General features: G+C 57.4%; 1 protein-coding gene across 15 annotated transcripts in view; it reads right to left on the bottom strand.

Annotated features, from left to right (window-relative positions):
• The window catches only part of DGKZ (diacylglycerol kinase zeta), a 41,874-nt gene that overhangs the window by 6,742 nt on the left and 7,902 nt on the right, over window positions 1-27,230 (bottom strand). For 2 of the 15 annotated variants that reach the window (XM_082747544.1, XM_082747543.1), the window contains exons 1-14: window positions 10,600-10,789; window positions 5,535-6,269; window positions 5,076-5,184; window positions 4,544-4,639; window positions 4,148-4,222; window positions 2,973-3,029; window positions 2,505-2,573; window positions 1,516-1,587; window positions 1,283-1,399; window positions 1,095-1,166; window positions 763-858; window positions 401-483; window positions 239-299; window positions 24-137 (exon numbers count right to left, since the gene is read on the bottom strand). In XM_082747544.1, the coding sequence (XP_082603670.1) occupies window positions 24-137; window positions 239-299; window positions 401-483; window positions 763-858; window positions 1,095-1,166; window positions 1,283-1,399; window positions 1,516-1,587; window positions 2,505-2,573; window positions 2,973-3,029; window positions 4,148-4,222; window positions 4,544-4,639; window positions 5,076-5,184; window positions 5,535-6,250 (1,737 nt within the window). In that variant the 5' untranslated portion in view covers window positions 6,251-6,269; window positions 10,600-10,789. Of the gene's footprint in view, window positions 1-23; window positions 138-238; window positions 300-400; window positions 484-762; window positions 859-1,094; window positions 1,167-1,282; window positions 1,400-1,515; window positions 1,588-2,504; window positions 2,574-2,972; window positions 3,030-4,147; window positions 4,226-4,543; window positions 4,640-5,075; window positions 5,185-5,534; window positions 6,270-10,599; window positions 10,790-23,078; window positions 23,366-25,383; window positions 25,760-27,230 lie in introns of those variants that run through there. The other 13 variants (XM_082747541.1, XM_082747542.1, XM_082747535.1 and 10 more) reach the window with 13 other exon arrangements.

Raw genomic sequence — 27,230 nt, 5'->3', positions numbered from 1 at the left:
GCTCCCCGCCTGTGGGCTCTTACCCCACCCCAGTTGAGGGTACGGGCCAAGTCATTGCCAGTGCCCAGGGGCAGAATGGCAACAGGTGGCGGGGGCTTTAAGCGCAGCTGGTCCAGAGTGGAGAGGATCCAGCCGACCTGGAGGGAGAGGGGCAGAGCAGAAGAGGCCGGGTCAGACCCGTGTGGTCCAGGCTTCGGCTCCTCGCCTGAGCAGCCCGAGGAGCGGCCACAGGACTCACCGTGCCGTCACCTCCACACGCCAGGATCCGTAGGTTGTGCACTTTGCGGTACATCTCCAGCCTGGAGCCAGAGGACGGAACAGGGTCAAGGTGTGTGGGCCTGAGCCCCTGTGCCGGGCAAGCCCTCCCCACCATCTCCACAGGGCCGCAGCAAGCACTTACGCCTCCTTGGGGCCTCCCTGGCTCAGGTCAAACACTTGTCGGGGGTTGAGATACCACAGGAAGGACTGGATGATCTTAGCGCCCTGCAGGGGACCAGGAGAGTCAGTCAGGGCCTGCTGGCCGCAGTGGAGAGCAGCACCCGAGAAGGACGCTATAGGAACCAGGCCCAGTAGGGCCAAGGGGTGGAGACAGGCTCCTGTCTCTGGGTCACAGGGATGGGGCAGAAGCTGCAATGGGACCTGGGAGCAGCTGCTGGGGATGGGGGCAGGGGTGAGGAGGGGGTGGTGAGGAGGGGTGCGGAGCCTGAGCCCACTCCTCCCCTGCAGGCTCTCCATGGAGCGGAGCAGGGCAGCCATGCGTACCTGGTTGCCCCCACTCTTGGGGTTCACAAACACCAGCAGGGGCTTCATGAGGGGAGAGGGGGTGGGCCTGATGATGAAGGGTCTCCAGCGGCCCTCCTTGGAGACAGAGAGACTGTAAGACTCTACCCCAGTTTGGCAGACCTCACCCCCGTTCTTGGCAGTGCCCCCTCCCGTTCTGCCGCCCGGGCAGACCTTAAGGTGGGCCTGGCCACAGAAAGGCACCTTGGATCCGGCCTCCCACCCTCCTCCAGGGCCCAGAGCCCACCAGTGGCTGCACTGGCCCAGGGAGCTCAGTACTTCAAGAAACAGGCCCAGTCAGCCCCAGGACCAACCTCTGGCCCTTTCTTGCTAGATTTCCTCTTGAAGGATGCTCTCTTTTTCTTCTTGCTTGCCTTGAGGGTATTCTGGAAGGGAAGCAGGGGCATTGGGGACAGGCAGGTGGGTGGGGGCGGCTGGCAGTGCCCACGTGTGGAGGTGGTGTCCCGGGTGCGGGCGTGTCCCGGGTGCAGGCAGGACTCACCTGTGGCCTGCGGGCGCGGAGGATCCAGGTGGGTGGGATGACCACAGCAGCGTGCACACCCAGGGAGCACGGCTCCTCGATCTGTTGCAGCATGAAGCAGGACACCTTGCTGTGGTACTGGGGGGTGGGGTGGGGAGGGTGCAACTGAGCTGGGCCTGAGCTGACAGCTGGGGGGGCCCCCACCCAGTGCCGCCCAGGGAACAGCCTCCGGGGGCTGGGCGAGCACCACTCACAGCCTGCTTGCACCAGGAGCAACTGATGGCCACAATCTCCTTGCTATGGAAGGTGAACTTCTGCTGGAAGCCCTAGGGTGGAGAGGGTAGTTGGGGCACCAGTGGCCAGGCCCAGAGCAGCAGGCCCAGCCCCTCTTCTGTGGCCAACACACTCCACCCAGGGAAGTTGAGCCCATTCTTTAAAATTAAAACAATTGTCGAATAAGCTTCCAGAGCAGGGAGGCCTGCAATTCTCTGAAGTTAACTCCAAGGAGCTGGGTGCCCACACCCAATCTGCTAGAAGGGGTCACAGCTAACTCCTGCCAGTGGGAACCCCCCCCTGCTGACCCCGAGGCCCCCCAGTATATGCTTAGAGGGCTTCACACTTCTTAACAGCACCTGCCACATTCATTGCCTTGTTCATTCCATGGACATTTACTGAGGGCCTGCTGTGTGCCGGGCCCTGTGCGCGGCACTGAAGTGAGCAGAGGAAACAGGAGCGAGGCCCCGAGACCTCCTACAGCCTACGCTTACTGAGGGAAACAGCAGAAGCAGATGATGAGTAAGTGACCGCCACACTGTGGACTGGGCTCAGGAAGACTGCCCACAGAGTCTGTCTTCAGCCACATCCTCCTCCAGGAAGGCAGGGACCTCATAACCCGACTTGGGGCTCAGCACCCAACAGGGGCTCAACACATACTGTGCTCAGTCACCAAATGAGGCTGTCTACACAATTCTCAGAGGGCGCTCGCACGGCTTCCGGGCAGTCCAGATACACTGCGCCAGAAACTCGCTTTCTTCCCTGCTCTCCTGCTCCGTCCAGAGACCTGGGTGTTCTGGGACTGACTGGGGCCCTCGGCCAGGCTGGGAGTGAGCCCCAGGACTCTGCACGCACGGGATACCATCAGCAACGGGTGGGTCACACTGGACACATGGCCTGAGGCTCAGGGGCTGCAGGGGTCAGGTCCGGGGGGCTGCGGGCCGGCCCACCTCCCCGGGCAGAGCCTCACCTTCCCACAGTGCCGACACTTGCCATCCTGGCGTCGCCGGTGTACCCAGTGGTGCCGCACAAAGGTTGGCTGGTGGAGGAAAAGAGAGCATCACTGGAGTGAGGGGTGGAGAGGCGCGAGGCCTGAGTGTGGCCGGCACCCCCAACACGCTAGTGAGGTATGGGGCTGCAGCAGGAAGCTCTCTGAAGCGTGCGTGAGGGGAGAGTGGCTGGAGACTTCTCTCCATGGCCTCAAGGTCGGGGCAGAAGAGCAAGGAGGCGCATGAGGCAGGCGGTGCCTCCCCCTCTCTGCAGGCGGGGCCAGCCACACCTTCCCCATCAAGACCCTCTCTGAGCCTCAGCCCTGCACCTCCCTGGGCCCCAGAGTAGCTTCAAAGGGGCTGAGTCCCCCAGTGGCACTCTGGAGACGCTGGAAAGTCCACTCAGGAAACTTGGGGCCTCCTTACCAGGGACTACCCTGGGCACTCACCTCACGGATATTCCTGGAGCCTGATTCACGGAAAGACGGCTTACAGCGGAAATTTATCTGTGAAACATTGCAACGACCCCCCAAATGTCAGAACCTCTTTTCAGGGGGTCAGGCATCTAGTCACCTCCTCCAGGAAAGTGTCACCCAGAGTCATCCTCGCAAGGCAGGGATAGCTCCAAATCATCCTGGGAGCCCTCATAATATGAGACATCTCTTCTCAGAAGCCCTCCTGCACCCCCTGCCTCCTCTCCACTAGTTAGAAGGACCTTTCCTTTCTCCTTTATTACCTAGGGATGGGGGACATCGGGAGTTTTATGCCCACCTCCCCCACTAAAAGGCAGCATGGTTTACTCCTCCCAGATTTTTCCTTGTCCTCCAGCGCTCGCGGCCGAGGCTCGCGCAGGCACCCTGCTCCTTGCCTGCAGACTTGTGCGGGCTGCTTCCTGGAGACCATTAGCTCATTCCTGGAAACTGCTTTGGTTTCCACCTTGGGCTCTGGACCGCTCAGGGCTATGTTTGTTTCTCTTTTCCCAACTGTCCCTGCTTTAGCCTTAGCATAGTTAACGGGGAAACCTCACTCTAGGAGTCAGGGGCAGGGGCAAGTGGCCCACATTAGCCGTGTTCATGTTGTTCTTATCCTACAGGCTTTCCCATGTGCTGCTGGGGTTTCTGCTGCCTGGGGAGCCCTCGCACCCTCTGTCCGGACCTGCCTCCCCAGTGCTGCCTCTACTTCCCTTTGGAAACCAAGGGCCCACACGTGCCACCAGCTGTCGATACACTGTGGACAATAGTCCTTAGGGCAGACAGAGCCAAGCTGCAGCAAGACAACAGCCCTTTCTACATGTGAACTTAGGCACAGGTAAAATGGTGTCCTGGCTGTCACTCATTCGTTCATCCCACTGAGTAAAAGTGAGCCCCACTCTGTGCTAGGTTTGTTTAGGGCAGAGGGGACAGGGTGGATACAAAGCAGGGAGACAAGATTCAAGAGCGGGCATTCCAGCTCCGGGGTCTTTGGCTCTTCCCACCACGCGGGCTGGGACATTCCTGGCAGGCAAGGCTTGTCACGTGAACATGCGTGTGGAGACGCACACGTGTGCACTCTGAGAGGCCTTGGGCACCCAAGGGAGGGGCGGGAGGGGCGGGAGGGGCGGGAGGGGCTGAGACCCGGTCCTCACCTTCTCCAGCTGTTCGATGCAGGGGGTGTGCACCACGATCTTGCAGGCTGCACACTTTCTCCGGGACACTGATTTCTGCTGCAGAAAATGAAGAGAGGGCCCTGAGGCACCAAGTAACTCCGTCCAGAACTCTGCCCCAGGGCGGGAAGAGAGAGCCTTACATGTGCCCCAGCACGGCTGCCCTCTGCTCACTGGGACATCCCAGTTCTGGCCTCAGAGCAGAGCCCCCATTCGTCCTGCCGTCCTTGGGCAGCCCTCAGCAGGGGCGCGCAGGTGACTGTCTTGTTGCCACCTTCCCTTCCAAGGGCTACCACTGCCAGGCCCACAGAGGTCCACCCAGGGCTTCTAGACGCGCCCCACCAGCAGGGGGCAGCCTGCCACCCAGAGCTCACTCACCAGCATCTTAGCTACACAGTACTGCTCCCCAACATAGCAGAAGTCCCCCGACACGTTGGTCTCGAACCAGATGTGTTCCCCATACGTCGCGGACTCCTAGACCACGAGATGAGCGTGCTCAGCGCAAACCCGCTACCCGGCCCATCAGTCAGTCCCCGCCCTGCCCTACCGACTCACCATCCTCCCAAGACAAACCTCCTCCGGCCACCACAATCTACTTTGCTCCATCCTGTTTCCCCACTGTCCTTACTTTTCTTTTTTTGAAGGTTAAAAAAAAAAGTCTTAAGTAATCTCTACACCCGACGTGGGGCTCAAACTCACAACCCCCGAGATCAAGAGCCACAAGATCCACCAGCGGAGCCAGCCGGGCGCTCTTCCCACTATCCCTGCTCTTGAGGGCTTGGCTCAAATGTGGCCACCCCAGCAGGTCGGCCCTGGCCGCAAAGGCCCACAGGCTCCTCTTGCAGCTGCCCCCAAGCCCAGCAGGGGCTGGCACCCTCCTGTCCCTCTCTCCCAGCACCCTGCCACTCACGCTCCAGTCCACAGTGCTCCGAATCTGCCGCTCCGGCTCACCGCATGGGGCTCCAGGAGTGGGAGGAGGGGGTGCCAGGTGCTGGAGGCCTGACTTGGTGATGGCTTTCCTACAGAGGAGGAGATCGCTGAGGCCAGCTGAGCGCCTGGAAACTCTGCTTCTTCCCCACCCCCACCTGGGGTGTCTGTCCTTGCTGCGACTTCAACCCCTGGCCCAGCCAGGGATGGAGACGAGGAAGATAGGGGACGCCCCACGGCAGCCCAGGACTCTGATAGGTTCTCTCCAGGAAAACCAGCCCTCCTCACAGCCCCTGTGGGGTGCGCTGGCTTCCAGGCACTGTCTGGAGCTATTCCCCAGAGAGGGGGCGCCCTCGCACCACGCCAAGCCTGGAGGTCCTTCCTGCAGGCCAGCCCCCTCGGGGGTCAGCACACTCGCCCTGCCGGCCGCAGCTATACCTACGCAAGCAGGGCACTCCAGGCCTGGGGTCCTGCCGACTTGCGCCGCAGGGCCACCTGACGCCTGCGGGACAGCGGGCGCACACAGGCGGGCATCGGCGCACCAGCGGGGGTGCCCGAGGCTCTTCGGCCCCCCGCGCTGAGATGCTGGCCTGGAGACCGCTGCTGGCTGAGGCGCCGATAGTAGCCGTGCAGGCCCCACAGGGCACGGTCATACACCGCATCAGCCGGGAGCAGGTGGGAGGAGGCCCGGCGCCGGCGCAGGCAGCGAAGCATGGGCGCGAGGGTGCCCTGGTGTGAGGAGGGCCCCAGTCTCCTGGTGCCTGGCTGGGTAGCACTCGGTGCCGCAATGGCCACATCTTCCTCCCCGCTCATGCCTACGAGCCCTGCCAACAGCAGGCGTGTGCCCAGAAGCTGGGGCCCGGCCGCGGCAGGCTGCAGGGTGGGCCCCTCATCCACGATGAAGCGGGGGTTGCAGGCAGGGGGCACGGTGCTGGAGCGCCGGCGGCTGGGAACCCGGGCGCCCCCCCCACAGCTCAGGAGGCAGCCCTGGAGCTGTGCGCTGGAGCGGCGCCGCTGTGCCAGTGAGGAGGACGCCTGCCCGGCGGGGGAGCGGCGTCGGGCCTTGCCTGTGGGCAGCCCCACGCCGCTGAGCCGCCGCTGGCCCTCCCCAGGGCCAGGCACCTTCCGCTGGAAGCGTGTCCTAAAGAAGGTCTCCATGGCAGGGGCAGACAGACAGCTGTGGGGCAGAGACCGGGAGCATCAGGGGCTGTGCCAGGCTGGGGCCTGCCCTGCGCCCAGGAGCCCAGCCACAGCCTCTGCCCTTTGAGTGGACAAGGGACACAGGGAGGAAGGGGGAGGGTCCACGGCCTCTGACCTCCATCAACATGGTGTCTGATGGTACCACGGAATCCTCAGGGGGCCCATCTTTACCATGGGGGGAAGCACTAACACGCTCCCCAGTTATACCCTATGCCGCCCCAGGAGTTATGGGGGAAGGGCTTCCGGCTCCCCATGAGGCTCCCCGTCCAGGCACCATACACCACAAAGCCCTGGCCTTTGGCTCCCTAGCCTGAAGCTGATGGAAAAGAAAAAAGGAAGCTGGAAGCCCGCAGTCCTGGGTCCCAGGTTGCAGTTGGCCTCCTCAGACTGAGGGGCCAAGGACAAGCCTTTTCTTTCCCTCTCTTTGGGCCTTTGTTTGGCTACCGACTCAGGGCAGCCCGGGTTTAGGCGTCCCCTCCCAGGATATGGCACAAACTAAGCTATGATAATAAAATGAGGCTCTCTGAAAAGAAGACTCTCTCAGGCGCAAGTCGTGGGGTCAGGCTGAGAGGGTACTCGACGCGGAGAGGATGTGACTTAGGGACCAAAGGGCCCTGGGGACCAAGGCCCTCGAGACCAGGGGAGAGCCACTCCAGGCCTCATGCAGGGGCACCCTATATGGGGAGCAATGAGAAGCCCGAGCCAAGAGGAAAGGGCTCTGGCTGTGCATCTCTATCTAGCTCTGAGGGGCTCCGAGAAAGAACTTTCCTGTTCTAGACTGCTCTGTCTTACTGCGCTGCAGAGGCCTAGTACGCATCTCCCTCATCTTCCTTGTGTGGAAGGCCGGGTGAGGTCTGCAAACCCTTCAGGCCCAATGCTAGAAGCTCCAATGCTCCGCCCAGAGCTCCCTCCTGAGGGAGGCAGGACCCACAGGATGGTCCTTCCTCAAACCATCCTCCCTTGACCTGTGCTGAACACGGGCCCAGCTTCCTTTGCAAGCTCATCTACTCCTGGCTGCCCCTTCTTCACAGGCTGCTGGATTCCTGCACCCTCACTTCTGAACGGTGGGGGAAGGGCAGGAAGCCCAGTAGCCTTGGGTAGGGGAAGAGGACAGGAATACCTTCAGAATGCCCAGGGATGCCTGTGCCCCGCCATCGGGTGGTCTCCTGGGCCCTTGCAGCCACAGAGAGGTCTGAGCCACAGTCATGGGACACCTGCCTAGGCCCTACAAGAGAAACACGTCTGCCTGCTGAGGGCCCGGCAAAAGTCAGGCACGGCTGGTGCAAGCCTTGGACAAACGGGTCGACGCTAGGCTAGGCTCGAGGACTCAGGCCCGGGCTGTGCGTCTACTGGCTGTTTCTCCCACCGCCCACTCACAGCCCTGTGAGTCTGGGGGAACAACGCCAGGCTAAAGCCCTGGATGGGTGCGGGGGTATTCAGGGAGGTATTCAGAGCCAAGGTGTGGGGAGGCAGGGCGCGTGGGGAAGCAGGGTTGGAGACTGCCTGTTACAGGCCCCCGCCTCTGCAGGGGACAGGGAGAAGGGCAGGAGTTAAGCTGGGCGGGCAAGAGGACGGGCGTGGGCAGAGAGCTCCCGGCTTCCTAATGCAATCAGCATCATCACAGCGAACGTTTATTGAGCTCACCAGGTGCCAAGCACTCTGCTAAGCCCTTCACAAACACACGTGTCATTTTATAAGCCAGAGCGAAGCGGAAGAATAGGTCTGAATCCTGCCATGTTCTTGATGGGAAACTGAGGCACAAGGTGGTAACATGCCTGAAGTCCATAGCGAGTCAATGGGGAGCCAGTGATGGAACCCAAGTCTGCGTGAAGGCAAAGCCTGTACCCCGGAGCGGCGGTGGAGAATAGGCTCCTTCCTTTTGGGCTACAGGGCTGGGGCTGAGTGGGGAAGCCCTAGTAAGAGCAATAACAGCCCCACTGACAGAAGACCTACAGTGGAACGGCCCTGAGCTAAGTACTTTCATTTACCGTCACACTTGATCCCCAGCACAACCCTGTGAGGCCTGGACAGGTACAGCATGTGGCCCAGGTCACAAGGCCGGTAAGCGGCAAGACCAGGACCCAAACCCAGGGCTGCCTGACTCCAGTCTGTTCAGCACCCAGGGAGAGAAGCCTGGAGGCCTGGCTGCTCACTGCTGCCTGGGCACTGACTTGCCAGCACTCCCCCAGGGTGTCAGCTTTCCCCAGCCGTCTGGTCAGGCCGCCCTGTGACAGCTGCCCAGCCTGGAGGAGATTAGTCACCCGGACACACCGCCTGATGCTAGTGTCACCCAGAAAACAAAAGGCCACAGTCAGTAGGGGGGAGGTGCTGTGGGCACTCTGAACAGCGATGAGGTCTGGGCCCTGCCTGCTGTCCCAGACCCAAACTGACAAGAGGGGCCCGGGGCGGAGGCCGCCTCATGATAGGGCGGCAGCCGACAGGCGCTCCCATGGCGCTCTGGCCCACACGCTGCTGGGCAGCCCCAAGTGCAACCGTCCTGGGGCCTCATCGGCTGCCTGGCAGCACGGTCCCTATGAGTGGGGAGCAAGGCAGGCTAGGCCAGGCCACTGTTGGGTGACCGTCCCCACACGGGCCTCAGTTTCCTTGTTTGTCCAAGGAGGCTGTGAGACTGGCTGAATTAATCTTTTATGAGAAGCTGTCCAGCAAGGCACCCATGCCTCTGTGCTCCCAGTGCCCCCTCCCTCCCAGGCCCCATGCTTCCTGCTCCTCTGGTCTCCATAGAAACCTCTGTCCTCTGGTCAGCAACAGCCTGATACCAGACTTCCGATCTCTGCTGAGGCTTCTTGTAGGTCCAATAAGAAGCCCTGGCTGGCCTCAGGCCTGTTCCAGCCCTTCCCCACAGCACGGCCCTGAGCGGTGGTATTTTCACACAGCGTGCTCTCCCATCTCCATTGTCCCATGCGTTACGTGGGGAGGTCACTGCAGGAGGCCCCACAGTGTTCTGACACCAAGAGCCGAGCACAACGTCTACCCCCCAGCCTTCTCGTGGGGGACCTGAGAGAAGCCTGTCACACCCAAAGGGGACAGGATGGGAAAGGACTCAAAGGCTCCATGAACCTCCAGCTGGCTGCTGAGAGCCTAGGGAGGGAGGACAAAGGATGCTACAGGAGAGACGCCCATGGTGGCATCGGCCATGTGACCTGGATGAACAGCCCCCAGTGTGTCTACAGGCACCTGCCAGGGGGTGAGCAGGCATGTGTGCCCTAGCTTCGCTGGCTACTGGCTAGAAAGAACCAGACTCTCTACCTCCCAGCCCAGACTCTCGCATACCCTATGTTAGTCTCAAGTGGAAAAGCCCAAGGGCTTTGGAATCCTAATCTGCCATTGCTTTCCCGGCCATGGATCAACTAGCCTTTCTGACCCTCAACTTTCTCCTCTGCAAAATGGGGGTACCAACCTAGTTCCGAAGGCTGGTGTAAGGGAGGTTCCGATAAAGTACCTGGTGATACCTGGCAGAGGGCAGGGCCTACACCGGCAGCAGACACAAGGGCCTGTGGATCATGCCATCTCCTGGGGTTTGTCTCTGCCCGTGGCCAAAGTGGAAACCCAGAAAGGGAAGTAGGGGAACCCAGGGTGGTCACCACCCACCACATGAAGAATAGAGCCTGACAGCCAGAGTCACCTGGGGATCTGCTCAGCTGTGACATGTCCTCTGCCCCTTGCACCAGGCCCGGCCCCCAGAGGTGCTCACACAGGATACCCCGAGGGATGCGGCCGGGGTTCTCACTCCCTCAGGCTCCTCCCCTCAGGGAAGGCTGGGAATGGCGCACAATGGCCCCATTTCCAGCAGCCCCAGAGCAAGGGCCTGGAGTGGCCTCCCCAGGGGGATACTGGTCAGAAGCCACCTCTGGCTGCTCTGCTCCCACAGCCCGAAGGTCAGAGGGAAGGAGGTGGGGACAGTGGGAAGGGAGCGCAGCCTGGAGCCTGCTGAGACAGGGTCTCCTTCTCTGAAGGTCTTTACTTGCTGAGAGGAGCCTGCTCGCAACAAAACAAAACAAAACAAAAATACACAGCGGGGAGCAGGTGGGCCAGCGCTGCACAAGAAGGGCAGCAGGCAGGCCGTAATGTTTACCTCCACAGGGTCTGGTGGGCGCAGGAGCCCAGCCCACCCTTTCCTTTCCCTTCCCTCCCCTTTTCCGTCAGCTTCAGAGCTTCATCCAGGAGTGCTGGTGCGTGGACCCACCCAGATCCCTTCCTCCCCGGACCCACCCTGACAGATACAGGAAGGAGGAAGCAGAAGGCAAGGAAGGGTTGGGGAGGAGGGATGGGGAGGAGTCCCCTTTGACCTGATCTAGAAGGCAGGGTGGCAGGCACGAAGTGGCCGAGCGGGTGGGGCCCTGGGGTCCCTTGGGCAGGCGAGCCCCAGCTCTGGCTCCAGCTCCAGGCTGCTGGCCTCTGGCTGAGCAAGTCCTAGTTTGGAGAGCCAGCGCTGTGGCTGCTGCTCTGCCCCCTCCCCCTCGCCACCCTCCTCCCCCCTGCCTGAGCAGCCGTTATGAAAATAACCCCATTGGTAACCAACTGCACTTCCTCTCCCAGCGGTGGCTCCAGGCCCTGCAGCAAGCAGGCGGCCGGTGGGCGGGCGGGCACACACATATCAGTCCTGCCTCCTGGCTTCTCTTCCCAAAGTTCCCAGAGCCAGGCTGAGCAATAGCCCATCGGCCTCCCCTCCACCTGGCACCCGGCAGAGCACACACAGCCCCTGCCTTAGCTCCTGGAGGTTTGGGGAAGCAGAAGTGGGGGGTGGGTCGTGCCCCCTCTGGCCACCGTATGTCCTCTCATACCCACTGGATAGGTGTTCTGGAGTCTGGAGCAAGAATATGAGACAGCTAATCACTGGTGCCCATCAGAATAACCACAAAAACATATGTGTCGAGGCTTTCACAACTTACAAAGCATGTTTTCATAAGCATTATCAGACAGGACGCTTATGATTCTCCCGCGCGGGTGGCATTATGGTCCCAGCTAAATCAACAGGGCCACCTGATGCTCCCGGAGGCCCGGGGCTGTCCGAGCTCAGAAGTGGCTAACCTGGGGCTGATCAACCCAGGTCTCCCGGCCCTGCCAAGGGGGCCTGCCAGAGCTGCCCTGCTCATGTCCCGGAGAGGCCATGTCACACTCACACTGTCCAGAATGCCACCCCTCTCCAGCTTACACTCCTGGCTCTCTAGGGTCGAGAGTGGCAGCCCTCACACATCCACCACCCCTTGACACTCTTTAAAATTACTGACGATCCCCAAAAGATTTTGTTTACGGGGGTTAGAGCTACTGCTCTTTACCATATTAGTAATTAAAACTGAGGGGGCGCCTGGGTGGCTCAGTTGTTAAGAAGCTGCCTTCTGCCTTGGCTCAGGTCAGGATGGAGCCCCCATCGGGCTCCCTGCTCAGTGGGAAGCCTACTTCTTTCTCCCTCTCCCACTCCCTCTGTTTGTGCTCCTGTTCTTGCTGTCTCTCTGTCAAATAAATAAATAAAATAAAAAGAAATTAAAACAGAGAGATTTAAAATATATGGACTCATCTAAAAACAATAAACTCCTGGGTACCTCAGTCTGTTAAGTGCCTGCCTTTGGGTCAGGTCATGATGGCAAGGTCCTGGGATCGTGCCTCCTGTCGGGTTCCCTGCTCAGCGGGGAGCCTGCTTCTCCCTGTCCCCCTGCTTGTGTTCTCTCTGTGTGCTTCTCTCTCAAATAACTAAATAAAATCTTAAAACAAAAATAAAAACAAAATCAAAACCCCCCAATAAGCTCATTATGTGTTAACATAAATAACACATACTTTTCTTTTAAAACACAAACTGTATTTTCTTAAAAAAAAATAGCTAGAGGAGTGTCATTGTTTTAATTTTTGCAAATCTCTTTAATTTCTGGTTTAATAGAAAACAGCTGGATTCCCCAACTGCCTCTGCAGCCAGTCTGTTGTGATACGTTTCAGTAGAGCATGTGAAGAAAATTCTGCCTCCCTCTGACATGTCATTAGAAGATAAGTATTTTAATGGGCTTTTCAGGCAGTGATGGATGTTCTTCTTTGCCACTATATCACAATATGACAAGTGGTCGTTTCTTAAAGGTTAGTGGCTATGTGGAGTCTGAAACTGTATCAATGAACTTTTTTTTTTTTTTTAAGATTTTATCTATTCATTTGACAGACAGAGATCACAAGTAGGCAGAGAGGCAGGCAGAGAGAGAGGAAGGGAAGCAGGCTCCCTACTGAGCAGAGAGCCTGATACGGGGCTCCATCCCAGGACCCTGAGATCATGACCTGGGCTGAAGGCAGAGGCTTTAACCCACTGAGCCACTCAGGCGCCCCATCAATGAACTTTTCACTCTTGTATTCTGAATTCTGTAACATCGAGCATTGGAAAATATATTTTAGTGAGTTATGCAGATCTGCCAAATGTTGACACATTTCCTTATACAAAATCAAGAACTCACACTTGCTAACATCACCACTGGTCTCCTCAGAAAAGTCCTTAAAGTCCTGGGAAGCTGTCAGGCCCTAGACAGTGGATACAAGGTTTCTAAAATTCTAATTTTTGCTTTTCTAAGGCTCAAAGTTTACCATTAGCAACAAATACTGATACTGGTTTTGAAGTGGCAAGCTCACTTCATTCATTTCTGAGAAAATGTCTGCCAGATACCCAAGTCTGAAGACTTCTGTCTGTCAGGTGTTCTTTCATGTTAAAATGGTATTCCTTAAAACATGTTAACTCGCACAGCTTGCAACTCAGCTACAAAGCTGCTTTTCAAGGGGCGCCTGGGTGGCTCAGTGGGTTAAAGCCTCTGCCTTTGGCTCAGGTCACGATCACCCAGGTCACGATCACCTGGGATTGAGGCCCGCATTGGCTCTCTGCTCAGCAGGGAGCCTGCTTCCCCCTCTCTCTGCCTGCCTCTCTGCCTACTTGTGATCTCTGTCTGTCAAAAAAAAAAAAAAAAAAAAAAAAATCTTAAAAAAACCCCAAACCTGCTTTTCAAGACAACCGTCACAGTCCGGATTGCAGCAAAACTGCCTCCTCCACACAGAATATGTGGAAAGAGGTAGACTCGAGGATTTGGACTTTGTAAAGTTAATACTTTTTGTTGCATCTTGCTGTCGTGAGCGGGAGGCATACAACGGCTTCCAGTCTGCGTTGGGGCCACTGCCTCGGTTTGTGCCCAAGTTCCAAGCTGTTTCACTCCACCCTTGCCTCTGCGGCGTGGGTACGACTGTTAACGTGGTGAAAAGGGCATGAGCCAGGGCAGCTCTGAAAGTACAATTCTGCAAATAGTGTTGATAGTGCCAACCCTCTGCAAGGGTCGAGGGCACCCCCAGGACTTTGGGAACCACTAGTTCAGAAGGAACTCCAAATCCTCTGGCCTGGCAAATGTGGTTTCCGTGCGGCAGTAACTCAGCCTCCTATGCTGACAAAAACCGGGTTCTAACCCAGCCATCCTCTCCTCTGTCCTGCACTCTGGCCGCGCACAGCCCACCTTCTGCCTGGAATACCGGCCCCTTCCCCCCTGCTCACAGCTGCCCAGCCAAGAAGGTACCACTCCCACCGGTCACCTCACACTAATTATTCGGCTTCTTCTCTGCCTCTGGACCCCTGGAGCCCTCATTCTTTCAAATCCATATGCCTTGTTTCTCTCCCAACCCCACTGGCCACCAGGCCACAAGCTGCTGGGGGCCAGGGCCCAGGGGCTGTACGTTGTGGGGGGGCGGCCTGGCGAGCACAGCGCCTGGCAGGGAGTCCAGTGTTTACCACCAATCGGCTCAGGAGGAAGGAAAAGGGAATTCCGTGGGGGAGGGGCGAGAGCCATGAGGGAAGAAAAGGGCTTCCTCTGCCTCAGGTACCGCACCCAAGGGCTGACCACAAGGCCCAGGCCGGCCCAGGCCACTTCTCTTTGTTGGGCACAAGGGGATGGCAACAGCCTTTGTTCCAGCAGCTATCTTCCTCTCCTCTCCAGAGGACCCGAAGAGTGACCAGCAGAGACCCCTGTCAGGGCTGGGTGCCACTGCCCACTCCCGCTCTCCATGGCTTTCCTTATGAAGCCTGGACAGCGGGACATGGCAACATGAGGGGTGTGGGCAAGGAGGGGAGAGGAAGGGTGACTCAGATGCTTGGGGGCTGGGGCCAAGCCCCTGGTCTGAGCTCCTTGGTGTCCCGAGTCCCTGTCTCATGGTCTGGCTCCTGCAAAGCCTGGGAGAAATGTTTGTGGAATGACAGGCTCATTCCTTTAGGGTCTCCCCTTCAAGCCATCCTGCCACCGGCACCACAGGTCGTTCCAGAGCGCCCACCGACCCAACTGGCCTTCCAGTGTCCGGTGAGCACAACGCAAAGCCCTTGGCCTGGACACAACTGGCCTCTCCACTTCCATACTTTCTTACATTTTATTTGACAGACACATAACGTGCTTTGTGCCAGGCACTGTTCTAAGCATTTTACAAATTTAAACTCATTGAACCTCATTAAAATTAGTAGTAGCATTATCCCCATTTTATAGGTGAGGAAACTAAGGAACAAAGAGATTAAATAACTTGCCTGTGGCCATACAGCTAGGAAGTGGCAGAGCTGGGGTTCCAGCCCAGGAGTCTGCTCTAGGTCCATGCTTCAAACCCCTCACTCCCCACCTCTGGAAGGGGTTCTCTGTGCTTGGCCTCTGGCACCCAGTAGTCTATCTGGAATGCCATTCCCATCTTGTGCTTAGTGACCTCTCTCATCTTCTTCTTCTTGTCTTTTCAGAGTTGGCTCAGACACTGGCTCTGCTGGAAAGTTCCTCCCAGCCCCCTCTCCCGGGGGGGGCGGGGTGGTGAGCTGCTCCCACGCTTGGGCCCTCTCTCAGTTATTCTCAGCCATTAGCACTAGTTTGCAAGCCTGTATCCCACACCAGACTGTGGGCCCCTGGAGACCAGGAACTGCCTGTAATTGCATCCCCAGGGTCTAGAAGTGCCGGACGAGGACCGAAGAGTGAATGGAGGAAAAAGTGAATGGTCCAGGCTCTGCTGCCTGGATGAAACTGAGAGCACAGAGCTTCGGGGCACACCGACCCAGAGGCTGGCCAGCTCCCGAGGCCTTCCCGCCGGCACTGGAGGGACAAGTTGCTGGTTTGGGCTGCGCTCTTGTGTCTCAGAGGCACACACTGAAACTGATCCCTGACGGGGTTGCCCATATCTCTTCGTGTCTCCCAACACCCTGCTGGCCCCCAGGTCCTTCTTCCCTCGTGGCTGTGGCTGAGACCTCTTGTTGCCTTCTCCCGTAACTGCAGCAGGCTCCCATTCCCCATCTGCTTGGAGCAGCATGCACCATCATCCCTCATTCAAAATTTAACTCCCGGGGCGCCTGGGTAGCTCAATTGTTTAAGGCTTCTGCCTTCGGCTCAGGTCATGATCCAAGGTCCTGGGATGAGCCCTGCATGGGGCTCTCTTCTCAGCGGGGAGCCTGCTTCTCCTCTTTCTCTCTCTGTCTGCCTCTCCACCTACTTGTGATCTCTGTCTGTCAAATAAATAAAATAAAAATCTTAAAAAAAAAAATTTAACTCCCTTTCTGAGCTTTCTGTCCATGTTGCTCCCTCCTCCATCCCCTAGATCTTCTCAGAATCAGCTGTCAACCCCTCCCCCACGACTCCCCAGCCCTGCCTCCATGCACCACTCACAGGACCTTTTCCTGCCTTGGAGGCAGACACTGTGCCTAAAATCTCTTGGAGAGTTTGCAGGAGACAAAGAGCTTTTGCAAGGATGTGGACCCAAAGGTCCAGAGGGGTTCCATCTCTGACCAGCTACAGGACCTCAAGTCAGGTCTCTCACCCTGAGCCTCGATTTCCTCACCTGATACCTGGGGTTGACACCTCCCTGTCTTGCTCACGGGAGCTGGAAAGTTTGTTCATGGAAACCCATTCCTCAGTTGACCAAAACTTTCAAGACAGGAAATTAACTCCAGAGGCCTAAACATTAGGACAGCCACTCTGGAGCGCAGCTTGACAATGGCTATCTAGAGGGAAAATACACCACCGTGTCACCAAGCACCAGCAGCCCGAACACACGAGGAGCTGTGGACTGGAACAGTCCCTGAAGGACTGCTTCCAGGGCAAAGACCCCACCTGCGCCCGGACTGTCCATCAGCAGGGTACTGGGCAAACAGGCTGTCTGACAGTTTCAGAAAGGATTAGTACACTGCAGCCCAAATGGGCACACCAGAGCTCAGGTCTCAAGACGCCTAAATCTCCACAATGATATGGAGGGAAAAACCCTGAATTCTGAATAGGTACAGCATGCCATTTAAATCCAGTGCAGAACCACACAGAACAGTACTACCTGTTGCTACAGACAGACACCTATGTAGGAAACATTTTTTAAAAGGCCTGAGAATACAAACACCAAAACACAGGATTGCGGTTTCCTCTGGGGAGGGACACATGGGGCCTCTACCTCCATCTAAAGCAGATACAGCACAACGGTAAGATTTGACCGAAGCGGTGGGTGTTTCATGATTCTGTACGCTTTTCTAATTGTAAAATATTTTGTGGTTTTTAAAAGATTTTTAAAATAACTCTTTAAAAACGCCCTCCCCAGCCCCCGAGGGAGAACGGCTCCCTGGGGTTGCCCTGCATCTTCCGAGGATGGGTTTCAGCAGCGGCATGGAACCCCAACTGTGTTCCTTACACTGTCTCGTAGTAAGAACCCCGTGTCTGTGAGGCCGGAAGGTCTCCCCCCAAAGGATGCCTTCCAGAGTGGGGGTGAGCGGGTGGCAGGTTGTGTCAGTGGGGTGTCTGTGTGGGCTGGGGAGCAGGAACCAGCTTGCTCCCTTTCACAACCGCCCCCGCCTTAGTAAAATGTCAGCAAGCTGGGGAAGGGGGGGCGGAGAGCCAGGCAAGCTGTTAACCCGCGAGATGCTGATGCTGGGGCGTGGGCGGCGCAGGCCCGGGCTCCCAGACAGCTATTTTGGCATGTGCTGAGATCGGGCTCAGCCCTAGCAGGGGAGAGGCCTCTACGTGGGAGCTCTGGACTGGCGCTCTGCCAGGAGCAAGGGGGAGGAGGTCTTTGAAAGGGAGGGAGAGGGTTCTGGGGCCCTTCCTCTCTCTTCAGACCTCTCACTGTGAGGCGCTGAGTACAAGTGAGGCCCAGTGCACTGTGCTCTCCTCCCCAGCACCTCTCCCCAGGCCACAGGCCACAGGCCACCTGTGACCTCAGGGTGATATCAAGGGTTCCTTTGCACATGTCTCGAGTCTTCTGCAACCTGTGCTTTGAAAGCAAGACAAAAGATCACAGACTTGCCCCTCTACTCCACACCCAGCCGGGGAGCCCAGGACAACCCGCTCCCAACCCATTCTCTCTCATTCTCTCGTAGTCCCATTCCCAAGGGTCCCCATAGCCCACCCTTGCTCCCCCTGCAGATGGGATCCTGGTGGCAGTTCTCTCTTGGGGTCCAGGAGCAGGACGTCTCATGGGTCTTCACTCCCACACAAGACACAAATCTCTTCATCTCACAGAGCACTCAAGCCCCTTTTTGGGCTCTACCAGTTTGGGCCTGGGAAACTAAAACAGAAGAAAAGGGTGCTAGTAAGTAGGACGGCCTGTGTTCTGAAAAGATCCAGTGGGAGCTGCGTGATTCCCAGGCCAGGCCTCTGACCTCTTTGAGCCTTTGTTCCTCATCTGTAAAATGGGAATAAAACCAACTACGAGATTGTTCTAAGGAGTACATGAAAACAACTGTTAACTGGCAAAGATGAGCTTGCACATGACATGCCTGGATGCAGGGGAGTGTGGGGGAGGGCGGGAGTGGTTGTGCCCCCCTCCTCTCCCTGGGCCACAGAGTCCCTGGTCTCATTCAAACCTGCTCACCACCACCTGACTGGGTCCCTTGTGTCTCAGCTGAGGAAGGGGGCAAAAAGGAAAGAGGGCAGATGGGTAGCTAGTTCCTCGAGGTCGCCTGGTCACTCACTGCTCTGGCCTACTCTTCCCCACACGAAACTACCTTCCAAGGCTGCCAGCCCTGACTAGAGTGCCAGGCAGGTCCCATGCCGAGAACTCTGGGGGTGCCCTAAGGGTATCAAGGCCTCCACAAAGGAAACAGAGAAAGCAGTCCAGGGGAGCAAGAAATGAGTGCTTGGCACCACCCACTCATCTCACCCAGGAACAAGGGCCGCTGCTAAGCCTAGACACAGGTGCAACAGCTTCCCCTTCTTACCCACGCTGTCTCCCGTGATGGCTTTGAGAACTACTCAGGTGGCGGCAGCAGCCATCAGAAGGAGAGGCAGAGGGGGCAGGGAGGAGGACAGGTGGAGGTGGGGTGGAATGTGGTGGATGGGGAGGATTCCTCGGAACACAAGGAAGGCTGTGGGGCCCTAAGATGTGGTACAAACTGACCTAATACTGGAGTCAGGGGACTGGTGCTGGTGTCCCAGATAACCCCTAGCTGGCTGTGAGACCTTGGCCAGGTGCTGTGGAGGGCTCCCAAAGGGCTTGCCTTCTGCCTCCTTCTGACCGGCTCTGTCCTGGCAGGTGGGGTATCAGGTAACCGGCCGGTGGGCGGTGGCTGTGGGTCCACCCACAGCAGGTGTTTGGTACAAGTGGACTGGCTCCAGGAAGAATCTCCCCTTCCACCTCCCTCTCCACAATGGTAGCTGTCGCCCCCCTGTGTCACTCTAGCAATACTGCAAGGACAAGTTGCCCATCAGCTTCTGGACCTTGAAACTCTCTCTAGCCTTTGCAGGGATATAGGGACCCGACCTCTGCTTCTCCTGGAGCCCAGCACAGGCCAAGTCTCAGAGCCAGTGTGCCCACTCCCTTCTTCTCTGCTTGGGGGGAATGACTGGTAAATTCTGGAGAGGGCTCCAGGAAGCCGAGGAAGGATGGTCTGATTCTCTTTCCCCTACCTCCCGCTGCCCAGGGCCAAGGCTTTCTGACTAGGGTCACTCAGTCCTTCTTCCATCCTTGCCTGGGAGGACACCATTCTCCTGCTCTCTTTGGGAGCTGGGGCGGCTCCACATCCTGAGATCTGACCTTTTCGGAGTATGACACAGACAGAAATTGATAAGAGTTGCCCATCCCCTCCCCTGACTTGTGAGCCAGAGCCTCAGGCGGGTGTGTGGCAGCAAAGGAAGATAGAGAGAGAGAGTGAGAGAGAGAGACCCATTCCAGTTCCTGACCTCCGCCAGCTCCATGCTCGCACATGACATTACCGGTGGGGGTGGGGGCATGCACAGCAGAATGGGGTAAACTGACACACAGCTCAGCAACCGGGGTCACTTTTTCTTCTCCAACTGGCAGGAACCCAGGGACTCTGCCTTGCACCTGGGCCACTCCCAGTATTAGCCTGAGTAGGACAAACCACTCAGAGGCCCCTTTGCTCCCAGACATCCTGGCACCACGGACAGGGGTTTTTGCTCTGCAAGAGGCATCCCTCAATACGTGCCGCCCAACCACTGCAGAAACCAACCCAAACTTCAGCTCAGGCAGCCCAGCGGGCACCCTCTACTGGTCTGGACTTCAAGCCCCGGCTCACTTGGGGCCATGCGGCATCACCTCTCAATGGGACCTATTGTCTCAAACTTGTTCCACAGGTGCATTTCATGCCCTCTGGGAACTAAGGACTTTGAGCACTAAGGAAGGGCAGGGGTGGCAGAGTCAATGCTCAGGCACCCAGGGGCTCTGGAGGCCCAGGCTCCTTATGTCTGGGTGTGTGAAGCGCCAAGTAATTTCTGATGCCCCTGAGGTGCAAAACCAGTTAATCCACAGGTTGTGCGACCTGCCCAGGGTCAGGCTGCTGGGACCCGGCCAGGGGCTAAGCGAGTCCTCTCTCTAGGTGTGCCCTGGAAGAGCAGGAGGGGACAGGAGTCAATTTGCCTCCCATTTGTGACTGACTACCCCCTAGGCCAATAGGATCTGAAGGATAAGGACAGAGGAAAACCCATTTGTCCTGGGATTAGGGCAGGGCCTATACGGACTCTTCCAGGAGGGACTGATGGTTCCCAGCAAGGATCCATGAGGTGGAACTGGGCTGGATCATAGCCAAGCTTTTTGTCTTGCTATGCTAAAAGAGAAGAGATTCTTATCGCTCCCCAGATTCCAAGAGGGTGAAACCAGTTGTGGGGGTCTGAGATGCGCTTTAAGGAAAAACCTGACAAAGAGGCTGCCATTCAGAGATTGTTCTACCTGCCCAGCTCGGGGATGGCAAACGCGCGGCCTGGGTACCACCACTGCCCCTCCCAAGCCCACAGCAGAGTGCTGATTATAGAACTCAACCACCAAGCCAAGACGGAATACAGCAGCCACCGCCAATCTATTTGTTATCTTTGGTCCTCCCTTCTAGCCACTGTCAATTCACTTATCAGGTCCCTCAGCCCCAAGGTGTGAGGAAGGCCTAAATGCAGAGGGTAGAAGCCCAAGGAGAAGCAAGAGCCTGGTTAAGGATGAACATGGAGTCTGAGGAAAAGATGGAGGTGAGGGGCTGGCTTCAGCTAGGGCACTGGGGACTTTCACCTGAAAATGGAAACCAGCAAAGGTGGCTGGATGAGATAAAAAACATTCAAGCCGCCAGGCCCAAAACAAGTGTACTATTCCAAATGTCTGCCCCTCCCTACAACCCAAGCAAGGCGGAGGAGGTCAGCCCCAGTGGGCATCTGAGTCTCTTGAGCTCCCAGGCCTGTCAGTAGAGTCTTTTCTCTCACTGCCCTCTCCCTGGCTATGGGGTCTCCAAATATATTCATTTCTGAATGCCCCACTGCCCAGCACAGCTACTACACAGAGACACTTCTTACTTCCAGATCATTGTTTGATTTTCTTCTCATTAAGCACCTATCAGATCACTTACCTTCCCAGAGTGATGTCATACTTTGGTCCTCAAACCCAGGAGCATATTAGAAACACTTGTGAAGCTTAAAAAAAACAACAACAACAAAAAACCCCGTCCAGGCCCCATCTCCAGCACTGATGAGTTAGGCATGCTAAGGATACGATCTAGAAATCTGAATTTCCTAAAGCTCCCTAGGTCATTGTGATGTTCTGTTCAGGAACCTGGTCTAGAGAAAGGGTTTTGGACTGCAGTTCAAACTATCTCTCCTTTTTCCTTGCTGTGTGATTCTGGGCAAACCACTTATGTCTTTGAGCCTGTGTTTTTCCTTATCCATAAAAATGGAAAAGTCCCACCTCTCCTGCTTGGAGAATTACGTAAAGGTATTTGTTAGTTCTCTTGCTTCTTGTTCTTTCCCCCCTGAACGTGCCTGAGGTTCACCCCACCTGCACTAACCTGTGCCCTTCAGGAGGGGCACAGCTACAGGTCACAAGAGCCCGACACTTGGTACCCTGTGGGCAGGGACAGGAAGCCTCTGGCGGAGCCCCTCCCTCCCCTCCGGAGCCTGTGAACACTGGAGGCTACATCCTGCAGGGCTGGGTGTAAACTGCTCCATCTTGTAGGGCTGTGGGTGACAGAATGAGGTACTGGAAGCCTTGCACCCTGCCCCGTTTTATATGGCACCGAAGCTTGTGTGGCTTCACAAGAGCCCACAGAGCTCCATCTGGCAGTGTGAGAATCCTGATCTCTGGGTGTGCTTGGTGACACAGACACAAAGAACAGGGCCCTGGCCACGGTAAGGCTGGCAGAGAGCACAGGTCAGCATTACAGGTTTGCCAAGCCGCACAGCAGGAGAAAACTGCCCATGTTATTGGTGGGTAAAGTCTACCCTGGGAAGGGTCAGGGCAAAGCTCGAGGAGGGGGTGTGCCGAATGCCACAAAGCCAGGGCAACTGAAGAAAAGTGAGAGGGAGGCTTTGGGCAGGCTCCAAATGGTCAGAGTCCAGCCTGAGTTGGCTCTGGGGTCCTTAGCTGATTGGCTGCAAGCTCCCTGGCCAATGAGAAGGGCAGGGGTCAGTCAGGAAAAAGCCCAAGGAGCCAGGTGGGGTCCTCCTGGGGCTCCACCTACCCTCACCTCACACCAGGGCTGCATGGCAGGAAGGACTCCCAGCCAATGCGGGCACACATGCCATGAGCTGCCTGCCTTCCACCTTTCCACACCCTCCCCCAGTTCCTCACCAGAGTCCTGGTCAACCCCGTCCCAGGCATAAGACAGTGACATTTGGTGCGCTGGAGGAGGAGGAGGCAGCACGGAGCCTGAAGAGCCACAGCGCAGATTTCAGACTGCTGCCCACCCCATCCTTCACCCAGCAAGAGCGGGATGGGGGTAGGGAGAGCAATGCCTACCGCCTGGCAAAGGTAGAGGGTAGGGTCTCTCCACTAATTAAGAGCAATATAGAACAGGTGGCCAAGCACCCTCAACCTCAACGAGAGGCTTACAGTGATGAGCAATTAGCTCAGTTGCCAGTGTTCTGGGACAGCCGGTATCAACAGAGGCCATGTTCTGCAGATGCCGTGCAGTGGCGGTAGGCAAACGGCCCCACCGAGGCGCAGGGGTTGGGGGCGGCCGTGACACCTTCCCCACCTCACTGCTGCCAGGGGGCTCAGAGGAGGCCCTGTTCTCTCAGTGCCCAAAACGGGCGAGCGGCCAGTCAGGGGGGACCCTACCTGCTGGTCCTACCCCGCAGGCAAGTTGGAAGCAGACCCTGCCTTGGTACCACAGAGGAGGCGCGCTAAGCCGCGGGTGTCAGCGAATGACTCCCACCCGGTGCCAGTGCCGGGACTCTAGGAGCTGACCCCGACGCGGAGCCAAGCCAACTCAGCCCATCCGGCCAGCGCCGGGCGGAGACCTCCCCTCGCTGTCAGTCCGGAGACGGCTCCTCCTGGAGCCCGGCGCGGTGTCCGACCGGTGCCGCGGTGCCCACCCCGCTGCCGCCGCGCTCACCTGTGCCCGAAGAGACGCAGCCCGGGGAAGCGCCGCTTGTTGAGGCGGCGCGGCGCCTTGTCCGGCTCGGGACCCGCGTCGTGCTCGGAGCCACTGGACGAGGCGGAGGCCGACTCCGAGTCGCTGCTCCGGGCCTCGGGGCTGCCGTCCCGCGGCTCCATCCGGCCCTAGCCCCGGCCGGCGGCGGGCCCGCGGGAGACGCCCATGCCGGGCCGGCGGCCGGGGCTTAGCACGCCGGCTCCGCGCCGCCTGCCGCGACCATGGCGCGCCCTCGCTCCGCCCGCCCCGCGCCGCGCGCCCCCGTGCCCCACGCCCAGGTGCCCGGGAAGCGGCCGCCGCCGCTCCAGGAAGTGCCGCCAGCCGCGGCCGCAGGACCCCGCATAGCTGGCCGGGCCGCTGCCTGCCCGCCGCCGAGCACGCCCCCTCGGCTGCGCGGCGGCACCGGCTCGCGGCGCCCTCTGCCGGCCGCCGGCCGCGCCGCCACCCGCCTCGGCGGCAGGAGAGGGCGGAGCCCGGGAGGGGCGGGACCCTGTAGGTCCCGCCTCCCCACCCCTAGGCTGGTCCCCCTGGATCCCACAGTATTTCCTGGGGTCTCACACGCGGGCAATGAGCACACCCAGGCACACACGATCTTTTCCTCCTTTCAGCCCCGCCCTGAACAACCTACACGCTCACGAGTGAACCCCTGACGGAGCAGCTGTCACCACCACTCTGCCCCAGTCACACCAGTGCTGATAACTCTCTTGCACACCCCATGCCTGCTCACAACCACTCATACAGTCTCCGCCCTTACCCCCTTGGCTCTCCCAAATCACACCCCCAGGAACATAAGTCATACAGTGTTCCCCGTACACGCAGAACACACACGCCTCTCACACACACTTCTGCTCACTCATTACTTAAACTAAGAACACGTCTCACCCCGGCATCACACTCAGACATATACGTACCAGGACCAAAGTCACTTAGTGACCCTAGCACACGCCAACAGAGAACATACACGGTTCTCATACAAATTCATCTCCTCAGCTGTTCACAGTTGTTTCCAACCCTTTTGGACACACCTAACACAATCGTTGTTTTCCCACAACAATATACAATAAATCCTCTCCATCTCTTACACTATGGGAGTCACCTGCATGCCTCTTACACACTCATACAGATGCACACAGAAGGACCACACTCTCATTCATCAAGATAGACACCCACAGGGAACATACACATCTTTCTCCTGCTCACAGGATTCCCCCCTCCCCCGCCACCCCAGGAGAACAGTTATGGTGGCCACGTCCCTCTTGTACATGTACCATCCACCCAGAAACATGCCTCGAGGATGCGCGCGCGCACACACACACACACACACACACAGCCCCACAGGCAGCAGAGGTCATCACCCTCTGGAGATGAGGAACGCAGTTGGAACCAGAGGAGTCCCCTGGGGGTGGCACAGCCAGGACACGTGCTGGGAACCAGCAGCTGGGCAGCTTCTGACAGCCCCTGCCGGGCTGACCAACAGAGGCCAGGAACCTGGAGAACATGGTCCTCTTCCTCCCAAACTCTGCCACCCTGATGCCCATATCAGTTGCCCGCTGTTTCTGTTAGCTCTCCTCTCTGCAAAGCCACATCCTGTGTCACCTTCACTTTCACCCTCTCCAATGGGCTTCGTGGCAGCCCATTTTCCAGCCTTACCCAGCCACATATAACCAATGCTCAGGGCTGTGACCTATGGGCATGCCTGTGGTTTTGAGAAATAGCCGGTACCCAGAAGCTCAGAACTTTCTCCCAGCGTCCTTCAAGATTCCTGTGGGCCTGGAGAAGGTCTGACCTGGGAGGTCGGCACAGCCTTCCAGCTAGCAGACGTGCCCCGGGGGGGACCAGGAGGAGGGCACTGAAATCCCCGAGTGGGCCTGACGCTTTCCTTCTGGGGTGCACGGGTCCCTCTGAGGAAGTTTCCCAATGGTTCTGACACCAAGCTCCGAGGGAGGAGACCAGAGAGGCAGCTGGAGACCCCACTGAGTTTGCTTACACAGCCTTACAATGCCCAAAACCCCACTCCCGCCGGGAGCCCCTCTGCTGTTAGCTCCCTCAACAACCCAGCCTCCAGCACACGGTCCCCCAACAACTCAAACATCAGAAATCTCCTCACCCTGTCAAGAGCCCCTTTGCCCTTTTCTGAGCCTCTGCAGAGCTGCTGGACTACAGGTGGGCAAGCTCACGTTTTCCACCACCCCCAACCCAGAGAAAAGAGGATTCAGAGAGGGCCAGAGGTCCCGGTGCCCATTCCTGGGCCACCTCGAGTACCTACTGTGTCCGGGGGGCCTCGGCTGGGATCTGTGGCACGTCCCAGGAGCGGTAGCGCCACATCTGCCTCAGTGCCCCTGGCTTTTCCCCTTCTTCTGTCCCCAGCGCCTCCGCGGGGCCCAGAGCTGTGGCCTCATCGCAGCCTCCCCCGGTACTGTGACCAGCCCCCAGTACGCTCATCCTGCCCGGCGACTCTCTTCCTCTTTCGGCACTTCCTGACCGGGGGGCCCTGCAAGAGGCCGGCCGGCCTGCCGGCCGCCCCAGAAGAGGACCAAGGCCTCGCAGGCGCCTTCCGCTGGCTGGGGCAGGAGGCTGGCTGGGAAGAGGAGCTGCATGGGAGGGCTGGAGGCAGGTGAGGACAAGCCCAGCCCAGCAGCCAGGAGACAGCCCGAGTCAGAGGCTGCCCGTCAGCCGCCAGGCTTGCCTGGGCTGGAATCTGAACCTCAAGCTTCAGTCCAGCCTTCCTCTCCATTCAGACTCTCTGTGCTCTTCCCCTCTTGGTCCTGCTATGATCTCCCGCTTCATCACAACTATGAGGGTAAACGGGCGGGCAGCGGACAGCCCCCACACTCCTCTCTCTCCTTCACACCTCTGTGAGCATCACACCATATAATGCAGGGCCGGGCTCATGGGACAGCGGCGGAGTGGAAGGAGTAACCAGAACAGAGCCAGAAGATGTGGGCTCCTGTCCTGTTTCTGCCACTTACTGGATCAGGTCAGCGAGGGTTACTTCTCTGAGTCATCTTCAACCCAATAAGGTAGGATGTAAATAGACAGACTGATGAACCTATGTCAGGGAGCTTTTCTGAGCCTCAGTTTTCTTATCTGTAAAATGGAAGGGAGCGTGAGAGTAATAATGGGGCTCATGGAGGTTAGTGAGGATTAAATAAGAGGTAAAAGGGTTTACAAATGAAACCGTTCAGTTAATATTTATTCAGTGCCTTCTGTGCATCAAGCACTATATCAGACCATGTAATAATGAGCGAGGAACAAGAGCTCCAACCTCACACAGCTCAGATTCTGGGGAAGACACCTAGGAGACAATATATGAAATAATGTCGCAAGTGCTATAGAGAAAAATGAAGCCAAAATGAAGGGGAAAGAGTTTGATGAGGAGGAAAGAGTTTGGTCTCCTACTTGGGTAGGAGATCAGGGAAGGCTCCTCTGAGGAGGTGACATTTGAGAACAGACCTAAATGAATCAAGAGAGCAAATGACATGACTATTTGGGAGAACAGCATTCTAGGTAGAAGGAACAGATGCGGCAGAGGCCCTGAGTAAGGAAAATACTCGATGTGTCTGAAAAATAGCAAAAAGGCCTGCTGGACTTTGAGGCCTTTGTAGAGATTTGGTAAATAAATAGTAAGGCATACACTTACTCTTTATTGTCAGGGTTGGTTCTGGGAGGGAAATCGTCCCTTCCTCAAGCATTCTTTAAACCACATTGCTCTGTAATTAGTTCTTGAGCTTTGTATGTGTTTGTTACCCCAGAAAAGCTGTAAATTTCTCGAGGACAGAAATGGTGTCAGCTCAGTTCAATAAACATTTACACTACAGAACTTGCAGACACAGGAATGCACACGATGCCATCCAAGCCCTTGGAAACCTCCATCTGGTGCTATAGTCACCTTTGTGTCCCTCATGACATAATATTTCTCAATAAATATTTGTTTAATAAATCATGCTATGTCATGAATAATTAACACCCAGTAGTGATAAAACAATGGCTAATATTTCTTGGAAGAGTTCTGTGCCAGAAGCTTTGGAATCCTTACAATGACCCTATCCTATTATTTTCCTCCTTTTACAGATGGGGAAACTGAGGCCCAAAACTACTAAGCTCCTTTTCCAA

The sequence above is a fragment of the Mustela nivalis genome (genome assembly GCF_964662115.1).
Source record: "Mustela nivalis genome assembly, chromosome: 9".
Classification (NCBI taxonomy): Eukaryota; Metazoa; Chordata; class Mammalia; order Carnivora; family Mustelidae; genus Mustela; species Mustela nivalis.
Note: the sequence above shows the minus strand (reverse complement) of the source record. Positions and strands in the feature narration are given on the sequence as shown.